Here is a 14,339-nt window from a genome sequence, read left to right as displayed (position 1 = left end):
ATTCAACAGAATTTAAAGTTAAAAGCCACGGACTTCAGGAAATACAGAGACTCATGGATCATGAATCTAAGAGTCAATTGCTCATTTTCTTCTGTTAACCTTATATTTGCTGCCAGTCAAGACTTACTAGTTTCAAAAGTACATTCTGCCCAAGTGGATCATGAGAAATAATTTTCAAGGAAAATTTCTAACAGCAACGTGATCACTTTCAGATCACAAATTACAAACCAAAGGCTATGTTTAATTTTGGAAGTAGTTACTAATACAAGAGAACTGAGACTTTGTTTAGAATCACTAGAATAACATGCATTATTCAACCAATACTAGAACCCATTGTTAATGGCTCCTAGTGTACCTCAAGTAATGGTTCTGCATTAACTTTGTGACTTACTCTAATTGGATTAAAGGCAATTTGCTATTTAATCAAAATCCAAACTCAATCTATTTTTGTGAAATACAATTTCTTCCAAGTCAAAACTTTCTGCACAGCAGAAGTAATAGAATGAAGTACTCATGACATTATTCCCCAAAATTATTTCAATTATACATATTGAAGTAAAAATTGCTTCTAAACCTTGGTCTATCACATTTTCAGAGTTCTAATAAATCCAATAACTAATCAAAAGCTGAAGAGCTTTTCAAACCAACAGGTACAGATCTTATTGTTACATTGAGGCATTAAATACATACATGAGGTACAAAATTTAAGTTATCTAACACATCAGACTAACACAAGAGAATTCTCTAAGCTAAGCTAACTCAACTCTTCTGTGATTCAGATGCACACTCTTCTACTGACATAACAAAAGAGCTGAGTATATAACTCTATTCATAATTTTCAATGTAAATATTTTCTCACAAGTATTATGAAAGAGCCTATTAAGGTTGCTCCTTTCTAAGAGAAAGTGACTCAAGACAGTGATTTTTGTACTGATAAAGCAATAATGGAAAAACGTGCTTTTTCACATATTTACACACACTCTTTCCTGTGAAACAATTTTTAATGGTCACATGTTGTCATGTAGCATTGAACAAACAGCAGGGAAGACATACATAACAACATCCATATGGCAAATGTCCTAGTTTTTTTGAAGTGAATATGGGAATTAAATAGTATTAGATACATCCTCAGACTATCAAGTGTCCTTAGATCTGTCACTTAGCTACAAATTTCTATTTTCATTATGAAATTAATAAATACCAGAACACACCTCTGGTGAAACGGTGTCATCCTCAAAGATACCACAAAACTCTGTTGAAACTTTCTTTTTTCCCCAACGCTTGTTTGTATAAACACTTTGGAGGGTACTAGAAATAGACTACAATTTCTCAGTGAAGATTTCTCTTTTTCCCATACAGGCTTTCTTTATCACAGCAAAATCACAGATCCTATTCTGCAGCCCTGCATAAAACCTTTGCTCAGTTCAGCAAAGATACCAGATCTCCTCTGACATCTGAATAGCTAAATACATCCATTTTTCATGTCCTTGAGAATATTTTTTTTTCCTCTTCATAATCAGAAATTCCATGAAAATGTGATAAGTAACAAAGAGCAGTATCTGAGTCCTCACATTAAAGGCCTGATAGAAGACACATTCAGGAAGAGGGGAAAGCCCCAAGTTGTTAAGTTTCTTTTTTAGGTCACTCACCTTAGGTAACTCCCACTCTGATCTGGAACCATCAGCACTGTAGTAGTATGGTCTACCTTGTTCATCTGCATGTTTTATCCACTGCAGAAAGAAATGTGATGATAGAAAACGTAATCAGAGTGACAGTCACAACAGCACAACTCTGAGACCTGAGATTTAAGGTTAATTTTTAATTAACTGCCATCCACTTCAGCCATGTCTAATGCACAACCACCATTAACTAAGGTTAGATTGCAATGAGAGCAGTGGCTTCCAACATCCTGACTTTTTTCTTCTGTAACTCCTCAGAAAAAAAGTCCTGCGATATCACACAAGAGATTGTGATAAATAGATATTTTTTTAAGATGACATATCTCATTCTTATTAACATTATGTTGTCAGTTTAAGGAGGCACAATTTTTCCTCCATATCTGCATCAGGATCTTATACATAAAATTACAAAAAAGCAGCTCAACCAGCAACTGCTGATAATTTGGGAGATATATGCACTTGTTGAACAACTTTTTTAAGACATCAATGGAAACATGAGATGCAGTCCTTAGAGAAATCATGAGGAAGACAATATAATTTCTGTAACCTCTAGAAGCAACTACCACAATCAAAGAAGTAAACCCATGGCAACTGGCACTGGTCATGCAGAAAAAATAAAATTGCAATGAGCAAAAATCAACAAGATGATTGCAGAAAAATACAGAAACACAGCAAGGCTCTTGGCTCAAGCAGGTTTCACAAGATTGCCTTTCTATAATTGTTTGTGGTAGGAAAAGCTGGTTTTTATCAATCCCAGTGCAATTGAAAAAGAAGGCTGAATATTTGCTAAAACACAGGAATGTTCTTTACAGATGCGTGTCAGAAACAGATTAAAGAGGATAAAATTCTAAAACTGACCAAAACCTCCAACTATTTAGAAAATTCTTGCAAATAAAACCTGCCTAATTCAACTCAAGAACAGGTGGTGCTACAATATGATAAACAAAGTACTGTTTCAGTGAACACTCTAGAAGTTAAAAATCTCAAAATACAACTTCAGTGAACAATTAGAAAAATGGTCTGCTTTACAAATATAAACAAATACAAATTTATCCTATGTGGGAGAAATTTTTATGGCATGCCCAGAATCACAGTAAGTTGTCAGCAGAAATTAAATAAAGCATAAATCTGCTGATATAGCTGCAATTTAATTAAAAAGTTTGTCTACATCTGAAAGCAATAGTGAAAATCTCTAATAAAGGAAATTATGAAAGTGATAAAGCAGCATTACATGCAGTTTAAAATCATCTTAATTAGGTCTATGTAGACTAGAGCAGCTCTTAAAAGACAGTAAGAAAAACTTATTGGTATGAAGTTCATTCCTGAAATATAACCAAGAGGAAGGGGGAGGGCAGGAACCAAAAGACTTGTACATGGTACGTTCATTTAATAGAACTGGATACACAAGGGGAAATAAAACTTCTAAATAACAAAAACATACATAAGAAAAAAAATCAGTTCACTTGCTAAAGCTTCATGCATATTTAAAAAAAAACAAAAGGAGATCCTGCTGAGGTATGCTCTCCACTTTTGGAAACGCAGGTTTCATTTCTAGAAGTGAATCAGTGGAAAAGATTTAGAACACATGATGAGAAGAAGGAAAAAGTACCTTTTCATTAGTATAGTCATTGGTATATAAGGTTTGACCATGTTCATCCAACTCTTCTGACCAACCCTTTGGAGGAGAACCATACTGACTATCTGACTGGCTGTAACAAGAACTGTGGTCGTTTTCTTCTGATGAAAGATGCTACAAGTAGTCAGAAACATATAAGGCAGTTTTGAGAATGAAAGCGCTTTAAAATCTGAAAGATCAAAGATTATTTGACTAGAAAGAGAATAGTAATGAAATCAAAGAGTTCACATTTTTATATCTTATATGAAAGAATGAGATGCATTTTTATGGTGCAGACAATTAAAAAAATACCCAAAAAAAGTATTTTCAGAACAAAAAGTATCTTTTACTGATACTTTTTTTTTTATTTCCACTATACCAGATTTCACCACTCAAACTCCAGGGGTTTTGCCTATCCAAATTTTATTCCTACAAATTTACATCACTAATGAAGAGAGTTAGCTTTAGTAATCTGCATTGCCTTAGAAAAACCTTTGAGCCCTGATATGTCAGTTTCCTACCCATCATCCCGACTTTCATACCTAAATCTTTCTCCTTTTCTCAAATACATCTGGAAACACAGGACTGATTAAGGACAACTTGAAACTCCAGTTCCACCTTCTTGGATGCCAGCATTTTACAGTATTTGTCCAACACATCTTAAAATATGAATTTCTACTTTCCTCCTCCCAAGTCTGATGCACATGACAAAGCGCATTGCAAAGGCAAGGCTTTCCACCAGGCACAGCTAGCTGAGGTGAAAAACTGTTTCCTGAAGGCAAAAGTAAATTATTATGCTAGGAACAAGTTTGATGTGTAACACAGAGAAAAGATTTTACACACACATCAAACAATTTCTGTTCCCCCATAAACCTTGTTCACCCCCTTGCTAACACACTGTAGTCTTATTCTAAGCATCCACTCCATGCATCCAAAAAAATCTCCCTTCTTTCATCTCCCACAACATCTCTATGCTATGGTCTCCTGAGGATTTCTATGCAGATTTTCTTTCACAGTGTCTTGGATTCTCAGCTAGCAGGAGGCAAGATATTTAAGACACCCTGCTACTCAGAAACTACAGGAGTAAAATACTATGGTTCAATAACACTGGCATAAGGGTTTTGAAAAAAACTGTAAGGCAGGAAAGACACACAATTTCAATTTTAAACAGAAAAAAAGTTAAGTCTTACAAAAAAATATTCAATTATCAGAAACTCCCCAGTTTTTAAAAGCCAGTGGGTTTAAAGATTATATGTTTAGTGACATATTCAAATAATTTCTACACAGGCTTTTGGTGTTACTTTTCTGAGTACCTTACCACTTGTGTGACACAAACTCCCCCAGCTGACACAATCCAGTTTACCAAGCACAGGAAAACCCATAGGAAATCTTTAGGCCATTAATTAAGGAATGTGAAAAAATGCAAATGTCCTCTACATCTTACAGAACATGAGCATGTAAATTATGGATTAACCAATGCTACCTCTCTTGCACACGGGGCAATGTGAAATTCACATGTGCCAATTCCTAACCACTGTGGGGAAGGGAGAAAAGCAGAGGAAGCAGGGTGGGGGGAGTCTTCAGTCCCATTTTTACACTTGCAGAATCAAGACTGAAGAGTTGCCAATGATGCTATTGGCCCCATTTGAGCTACTGTTTAATAGGAAAACTATACTGTAGTTAACCTTACATGGTTTTAATAGTTAAATATTAATTGCACTGACATATGGCAAATCAATGTAGAAGACTTTGGACATTTTTATTATTACTATCTACAGAGATTATGACGTAATAATATAATATATTGGTATTTGTCTCTTCCAAGCAACTCCTGACATTGAAGAAACACTGTACACAGGTAAAATTAAATAGAAGACCTAAAAATGAGAATTCTCTTTAAAAAAACTCTGTTGTGCAGTAGGAGTGACTGTTAATGTCAGTCTATCTGCATGGCATCCATATAATAATAGTTTAGATGCTGCAAGACTCAACTCATATCCTGTACATTTGCTGACCTGAACTTCAACAAAATTCCTGAGTTGTTACAAATTTTACCAAGCCAAGGCATTCCTTGTCCCTCAGCTGTCGGGAACAGCTGCTAAAGCTGCATCAACAGGGTTTAGAGAACACTGGCTAATCCATGTTCCACAGCTTTCAATTTCAGTTTCAACACTTTTTCAGCATTAACTGCCTGTATGTTTTTTTCATATTATCCATGCTTTATCTCAAGTCTCATCCCAGTTACACTATCCCACACTTAAATAAAGCTATTCTAAGCAGACAGCTGCCCACCCTTACACCTTGTAAGAACTTTGCAGTGACACTGAAGAGAATTACAGACAAAGTCCTCCACATCATTGCTTCTATTGTCATTCTTGGCTTTTTTCTATTTACATACAATAAATGGGGGCAGAGACCAGTTCATCATCATGCACTTAATAGGAACTCTGTCCTATTACCTATCTGTCTCCCTTCTATCACTTCACTTTTCTAGCTTTTAACGTTGTTATTACTACTTGTGAAAGTGAAAATAGTCAGGAAGAATACTAATTAGCTACCATTACTTTATTACTGTTTGTTTATATTGAAACAAAAAACATGGAATGAAAACACATTGTGGACACGGTTTAAATCTAGTTCTGAAATTCAATTAAAGCCAGTTGCTTTTATACAGCTGTTGGATATTTTGTGGATGTCTGCTTCACGTTATGACCTCCAACCTAGGTATTAAGGGTTTGTCTTCTCTGATATTGTGACATCTCATTCCTTTTACAGTTCAACTTAATTAAATCACTTCACTTGACAAATTTCTCGTAGTTACTGTTAAACACTCCTTCCTCAGATACATTAACAAGTCACTGCCTCTAATACATTTTATCTGTAATTCCAAAATCTTATACACCTTCTTATAGGCCCTGTCCATAGGACTTCACTGCTTCCCCACATCCCATCCATGTAACATATAACATCCATTTAACTGTCAGTACCTACAACTGTTTTCTTTATGTCATGTCTGTGACCAGCTACTTTGGCCAATAAGGTACAGTTATGCCCTTTTTTAATTATCCAATAAAATTCAATTTCCTAATCACAAAGTTCAAAGACCAACACTAAACTATGTCATGTTTCATGTATTACTCAGAATATGTGACCTCCTCAGCTCTCATTTTTACATCACCTTCCATTTTGCTACCTACTACAACACAAGCTCTTGTGAGGACAAATCAGTAGAAACTAGCATTTAATCCTGCATGTACTCTTCTATTATTAAAAGAGCATAACTCAGACTAGCATAAAAGCCAATTATTATTAGAGTATAATATTAAAAAAAAAAATACTATAGTTATAAAGATATGTTAGCTCTAACTTTTCCTAATCAGACAAAATTTGAGATGCCCTACATTTTTCTCAGGCTTGGATCTCAATCTTTACTTTATATTGGATTAAGTATCCAAAAAGGAACACAAACAGTGGAGTGTGAAGCATATGCTCAAATGCAGAACAGAAAAGGAAAGAAAGGAAAGGGGGTGGGGGGAAAGGCAGCTTCAAAATCAACACATGACTGCTGGTAAGTGGATTGATGTGACCACACAACATGTATGTCTCCCTAGACTCATATTTTGATAACCCAGTCAAGACATAAACTACCTAAGGAGCTTATGCTACTGCAAATACAGACTTTAGTGCCTAGTTAAAAATCAAAACATGTATCATCCACTGTTCTCACAAAGACTGGAAACTTGACAGACATTACTGTCTGATGGCCAGCTTGTGGTACCTGAAGCAAATAAAATAAAAAAAAAAAAAACAAATAAACAGAAGAACTGAGATGAAAGAAGTTATGGGCAATTTAAAAAAAATAAATAAAAAAATCAAGCATTCTGAAGATACAGCAATGTGGTGAAGTGATGGTACAGTTGGATGAGTAAGAGGGACTGCTTGCAGATGGGGAGGGAGAAAGAATTCTTGCAAGTCCTTCCATGAAAGGAAGGAAGAACTAAAATAATGAGAAAACCATTACTATGACAAGGAACATCACTACTCAAAAAAGCAATCGTCTTATCCAGACTAAAACCAGTCTTATCCAGCAACAGGACAGTCAGTGATAAAATAAGAGACCATCACCAGAGATACCAATATGAAGCAAGCATAAACATTCCATCTGTTTGCCTACTGCTGCCATGCACCTGAGGCAAAAAAAATTTGGCTATTTAAATACTTGTGGATGTCACGGTTGCTGTGAAGGCCAGTGCCAAAGGAAATGAAAGGTTTCTATTTCCCTTTCTCTCCTGTTCCTACCTTTCCAGAGGTAGACTTCTGTGACAGGCTTCCAGCAATCAAAAAATTTTGAGCAGTCCACAATTCAATTTTAAAACTAAGCTCTGGTTTTATAGCTTAGATATATATATAGATATATAGATATATAGATATAGGGTATATAGAGACATTACATATAGTTGGTGCACGAGAAAATCCAAATTTTTTTATATAAGTAATATCCATCTCCCAATTATTCCTTTGCTTTATCTGAACCAATGGAGTTGAGATAAATACACCCCACCATCACACTTTCCCTAGCACCTGGCTGCACAGAATAAATTGGCACCTCAAATATTAGTCCAAATCATCTTTTAACATAAATAACTTCACATCAAACTTCAACTGTCTCAAGCAAGGTCAGCAGCAAAGCTTTACCAAAAGACTTTGCAAAAGCAAAACTTTTATATAAATGAAAAAAATCCATTGATATACCTAAAGAATATGTTTATGGCCTGAATGTAATCTAGTCAAAAGTAGCAATATCTATAAGCAACAGCTATGAGGCTGTTTTTACAGGCATTTTCACAAGTTGGTACTCTTCCACACAGTTCATGTACACATTCCTGTACACAAAAGCAACTCAAGAGTGAAACTGTTGACTACTTCATACCAAGACACATAAGCAAAAAGACAAAGGACGACACTCCTTGACACCTTGAAACTAAGTTATACCAAATTCCACAGCAAAAGACCATTCATATGCATTATAATCTCATTGCTTTTGATCTCAGAAGGAACTACCTCATGATCTGCATGGCTCTGGGAATCCCCTTTATTAATGCTTGCATCTCGGGCCCACCGCGGAGGTTTCCAGGTTCGTTCCTGTGATCCTCTGTTGTAGTAATAACAGCGTCCTGTCGTATCTTTATGGGTTTCCCATTCCCCATTTATTTGGACTGGAGCACTTGTAGGTAGTGGTGGAAGTGCAGACTGAGATATTTTCAGTTCTTGTAAATTAGCATAAACTGGTGAATCAGGCCTCCCTTGGCTTGGTGGAGTAGTTGGCTATTGAGAGAAGAAACGCACTGTTAACGAGCAAAAGAATTTTCAAATGCTCCCTTACAAATCAGAATACAGTAGTAAAACAAACCAACAAACTCCTTTTTTTGTTAGGTACAAAAGCACAAAGGACAGCTGTAAAATGCTGGGCTGTAAGAACATTAGATTCTTAATTCTAAGGTAGATATCACAAGCTATGTTTATTTAATACTGAACCAATTTTTTAGCATTTCTCCAGATGACAGCTGATAATTATGTCTTGCAGTGGATACACTGGAATCATCAACAAAAAATTATATGCTTGCCATGCCTTGCTGAAATGAAAAACTTCAGTTTTACAGTTCAAATATTGCTCAGAAACTGTAAGTAATGTGATCTTGTTCAAGACAGTACATAGCATTTCTGAGATGCCACTTGTTAGGCAAAGATTGTTCCCCAAACTTTCCACCTCACTGTTGATAGTGATGATGAATGTAAAGCAGCACTTTTGCATTCTCAGCAAGGTCTAAACAGGAATCTCAGTCGGAAAGCTGAGCACAATGTTGTGACTATGGAATTCTGAAAAACAGCCGGGCAGTTCACCTGTATGCCTTTTCAAATATGCTTATTTGAAACTATTCTAGGCGACACCACCAAATGTTTCAATTACCCCTCTTTTCTTGTAGAAATTAAGTGCATATTCTTATTCACTTGATTTTGTTCACATACATGCACAAAAGTAGAACGACAAATACCTACAAGAAAATAAAACACTAATGACAATTGCTTATTAATTAAGTTTGCTAATGTTACAGCAGAAATTATGGTTAGAAGACCACAGAACTTACTGAAATCACAAGTACTCCCAAATGAGCCCCTACAGTGTTTAGGAGAGAAATAAAGCTTCAGATGTTCAATTATTAAAGTCTAATACAAACATACCATGTAAAGTGTAAGAGCATGTGTTTTCATGAGAGCTGTGATTATGAGGTTGTGAAAGCAGCTAGTTATTAAACCAAATTTAAGTTTCCTGGTAATGCACTGCCATTTCTGTATTTTAGGGAACAATATTTAGGTACTCTAAAGGAAAAACTATACAATTTATACATCTCTTTGGTCTTAATTGAGCAGCTTGGCTGTAGGCAAGTCCTTGTGCCTCCTGTTGCTACTGCATTGCACAAAAGATCTTTTATAAAATACTTTCAAGCATTGAAATCATAAGATGCTAATCTAGGCCACATCTAATCATAAAATATCAGGGTTTGCTCAGGCAAGACAGCATATCATACCACACAATCAGATATAAACTGATTGCACCATAGGTAGAACCAAATATGGGCAATATCCACAACCAAAGGGGGAAACAGCTAGAGAGGAACTTAATGAGATTATAACAGGCATGGACTTGTTTTGCGTGCCTTTAAAGGAGACAACACAGCTTACCAGATATAGCAAGTACAGTACATCTAAGGCAAACCACAAGTGCTGAAAACAAAAAAAAATTGCAGCACTGGCAAAATTTGGAAGCCAAAACAAATCAGTATCCTCCTATACCTGATTCAAAGGAAAAATCTGTTACAAAACTTGATGAACAGTAAAAGGATATTTTTCTACTATCCAAGTCACACATACTGTTTTGTTTTTGTTTTTTTTGATGAGCAGGGCAGAACAGCTGCCTTGAGAGCCCTAAGAGCATAAACAACATTACTGTGAATGAAGACCACCCTACTGTCTTCAGGGATGAATCAGTTCCCTGGGATGTTAGCACAGTAAACTAGATGCTTCCTCATTCAAGAGCACTGTTTCTGCCTCGGTGTCCCTAAGAGCCTGCAGAGCTGCATCTCCCACATAAATCACCCTGCCATTGAACCACGCGGTTTGTCACTGAAATGACACCACGGAACGCACAAACCTCCAGCTCCTTCCTCTCTTTTAAGGAAGTGGCAAAAGTGGCACCACTGAGCACCCTGGTTGCTGCCATGGGGGGCTGGTGGCTTGCACAACCCTCACCTTCTCTTGAAATTCCTCTTCTACACAAAGCAATAAGGCAGCTTCGCTGTCTGGCCCACATTGAACAGCTACTTTTTTGTTTTAATTAAGACAGTTAAGTGCCATCATTAAAAGAACAGTTCTATGTATTAATAAAAGTGTTTTCCAAATAGAAAGCCTGCAACACAGAATACTTGGTATATTTTTGCTTTGGAATGCAAAGCAAACACATAGGAAATGCTCAAGCAACAGATAGGAACATGGCTCAGATGCTTCACACCGAGGTTTTCAACCATTTCAGCATTATAACCAGCACAACTCCAGATCAAACTGCAAGACATGGATGTGCTCAGCCGATACTAGGAGGCCAAAGTACTGCCACCTAACTCAGGCAGCATATAAGTTATGTTTAAAACAGTAACATGATATGAAAATGCAAATGAAGGATTTTCTTCTGAATCCTTAGTGCTTCCAAACTCAATATACCAATTTCTGGTTTTCAAGGAGAAGACAGAACTTTTCTCCTGAGCAACAAACAAGACAACTAGCTGTTCTGCCAAGCCAACCCTCCAGCTACTCTCATTCCCTGTTGCTTTCTCTTCTGACAGATTTTTCAGGGAGAACTGCAAGATTATTGAAAGATGTCTGGAAATTACAGGTTTCAGTGAAGCAGTAAGAAAATGCAATGCCACCAATCTGACTGTAAAACACAGCTTAGCTCATAAATACATATTTGAGGGATATGACTTTGTTATCAAGAACTATTTTTAATAACCTTGTAGCACACAACAAAACTTCCTCACACCCTGAACCACGTGATGAGGTATGTTGTTATGTCTAGGATATTGCTCAGTTCAACAGCACCCAACCTTACCAAGGCTAATTTTGTCAAGAATATCTTATTTATTGATTAAAAAAACCTGGGTAGCTTTTATAAAGTTCAAAGTTTCCTGAAATTGACATTAGTATATGTGCTCTGCCAGTGTTGGCAGGAAGGTCAATCCTGCCTCAGGCCCACCCCTCAGGCTGGGAAGGAGAGTCCCACACGGGCAGGTCACAGCAGATGTCCCTGTAGAGCCCCCGGGCACTGCACCACCCCCCCTTCCTTGCAGATGACCATTTTGTGAGTTCACAACTGAGCTCTGCAAAAAACTTGCATCATTTCAAGCCAAAAAGCAGATCAATTTAACTTCATCAAAATCATTACTCACTAACAATATATTAATATGAATAGACAAAGCATTACCTAGACCAAAACAGTTCCTGATCACTTCCATGGGTGTATGCCCAAAACCAGACAGACACAGTTAAAGGAGATTTAAATATATACCAAACACTAAACAGGACTTCCAGAAAGAACTTCCCTCCCTGAGGCCTTTTTTTTTTACTATCAAATTTTAAATGCTCATCAACATGGAATTAAATCTTCCCAAAGAGACTTCTTGTCTTCTCACTATCAGAATTGCAAGAACACATCCTTCAACATGCCCATGCATGCACACACTAAATGCCTTATACTCCAAACATTTCAACATTCATTTGCTATTTGATATGGATATCAGACTTTTTCACATTGCTTTCTCCTGCTAAGAACAGTGAGGGACTCTTGCTGGAAAAATGATGTAGGAAGATTAGAAAGCAGAAATACTTCTATGACGCTACAACGTGAATGAAAATTTTACAGTCTATTAGGCACTCTGGCAACTACAAGAACATAAGGATCCCTTCCAGAGCTCAGCAATGCTCTGTATAACACTGTAGAAATCTGCCACATTTAATCTCGGTCTCTCAGAAAAGTCTGCTTGCACTAGATCCTTGCTAATTGATAAGGAAGAGAGTTTCATGCAGGCAGGACCAAGTTTCCAGGATCAACACACAACATTCTTCAGAGACTGCACACACAGCATTTTCAGAACAGTTTTTATACTGGCACAGTAGGAAGCAGATACGGGCCTTTAAAAAAAACAACCTGTTAATCATTCATGAATGAACAGTCAACATTTTTAACAAAGGCCACAGATATGCTATCAGGCCTCTGGAAACCTGAACTCAGTGCAATGGAAAGCAAACTGTACACATTTCAGTAATGAAAAGTACCTTGTGAAGTAGCACAGTATGCCAGCAACAAAAAGCCAGAAAGCAAAGTTTGCTTGTAACTGGTAATTACCTTATTCCTTTTATAGAACTTGAATTCAAGACAAAAACTTCTTGAACATAACAATGTTTTGAAGAATGACTGCAGTGCTAGCCTGCAAAACATGATCCACCACACATCAAACTGCTTTCACGGTGGTGGCTCTGCAGCTTCTCTTATTGTTATGAACCTGAATGTAAAAGCTTTCATTTCAGTAGCAGCATTCAGATTGCTGCAAGTAGCTGTTAAAAATTAATAAACTTTAAAAAAAAAAGGAAAGGCAAATCTCAATACTCCTTATGAAGTTACAAACAACAGATTGTCCATACTCATGTAAAAGAGGAGCATTATATTGAAGGAAAGCAAGGGAATACTGTCTCTGCAGCAGCAAGCTGAAGAAAGGAGAACAGGCAAAGCCCACAGCATCCTGAGGCTGGGAATGAAGCATCCCAGTTCCCTCAACAACTGAGCTTCTTGCCAAGGAATTCCCACTGTCCTTTTAGGAAGGCCAGGACTTCAATACCAGCTTTATTCAACAGGAATGATAAAAAATAAATCTCAAAAACTCTACAGTTTCATTTTCATAAAGTGACAGCTTCTACTAGAATAATTAGCTCATCTTTTCCTTCCTCTTTCCGATTTTGGTTTATATTTTTACAAACACTGGACTCTGGACTCTGTTTTCTTTCTAACAGATACGGGCATATTTACAATTTATATTGAAAAACCCACGGGGAGATTTTTCAGGGAGTCCTCTGCTACCTCACAAGTGAACAGGGCCAGCTAATTAAGCCATATTAAATGGGAACTGAAACAATTTTTTTTCTGCTCTAACCTTCTCCAACGCAGACTGGATAATTTACACTGTAACTCTAAGGAACATATGAAACCATGAGAGTAAATATTATAAGACTGTTAACAGCTGATTATAAATTTCAGAGAAGTTATAGTAATGCAAGTATTATTTAAGTGCACTGAAGTACTTGTGTTCAGTTGATCTGCCATTATAAAGTGGTAAGAAAAAAAAATATGACATCGCAAAGCAATACAGAAATTAAATCATCCCATACAAAAAATTCAGATGTATCTGCCTAATAAAGGCCACTCAACAGTTAAAAGGTGTCCCATTTAAAAATTAAGCAGATAGAGTTAAAGTAATTTTTAATAGCTAGTCAGCAACTTTCGATTAGGCTAGAAACAGTTAAATTAAGTATGATACACCTTTGCTAATTTTATAATTCAGGAAATTTTGTATTTTGCTTACACTGAACTACAGGCTGATATATTACTTCTTTCTATTACTGGCAATAGTTGCACACAATGAATTGTTTATACTTCTACTAATATTTTGCTTAATGAAACCAGATTATGAAACAGAGTCTTAGTACATAGGACATCGGGGTTACCAGAAAGTGCTTGTGTTATTTCAGCCATGTAAGTTCCCTTCTGTTTTAGCTCTCTCATAATAAAAAAAAAAAAAAAAAATCCTAGCAATACATAAGGAAGTTTTGGAAGAGAGATTCCAAGTAAAATCTACCAATATCTAGGTGCATAGCAAAAAGCCCCTCAAACTAAATACATTCCCTTCCCTTCATAGCCCAAAAGAAACTACTTAAATTATTTT

General features: G+C 36.4%; 1 protein-coding gene across 8 annotated transcripts in view; it reads right to left on the bottom strand.

The window, feature by feature from the left end:
• ARHGAP12 (Rho GTPase activating protein 12) overlaps positions 1-14,339 on the bottom strand; it is a 74,914-nt gene that overhangs the window by 34,644 nt on the left and 25,931 nt on the right. For 4 of the 8 annotated variants that reach the window (XM_019005713.2, XM_015618678.3, XM_033520637.1 and 1 more), the window contains exons 3-5: positions 8,356-8,619; positions 3,289-3,429; positions 1,650-1,730 (exon numbers count right to left, since the gene is read on the bottom strand). In XM_019005713.2, the coding sequence (XP_018861258.1) occupies positions 1,650-1,730; positions 3,289-3,429; positions 8,356-8,619 (486 nt within the window). The remainder of the gene's footprint in view (positions 1-1,649; positions 1,731-3,288; positions 3,430-8,355; positions 8,620-14,339) is intronic. The other 4 variants (XM_019005714.2, XM_033520646.1, XM_015618679.3 and 1 more) reach the window with 2 other exon arrangements.

The sequence above is a fragment of the Parus major genome, chromosome 2, assembly GCF_001522545.3.
Source record: "Parus major isolate Abel chromosome 2, Parus_major1.1, whole genome shotgun sequence".
NCBI classification, from domain to species: domain Eukaryota; kingdom Metazoa; phylum Chordata; class Aves; order Passeriformes; family Paridae; genus Parus; species Parus major.
This window is presented reverse-complemented; position numbering and strand designations above follow the sequence as displayed.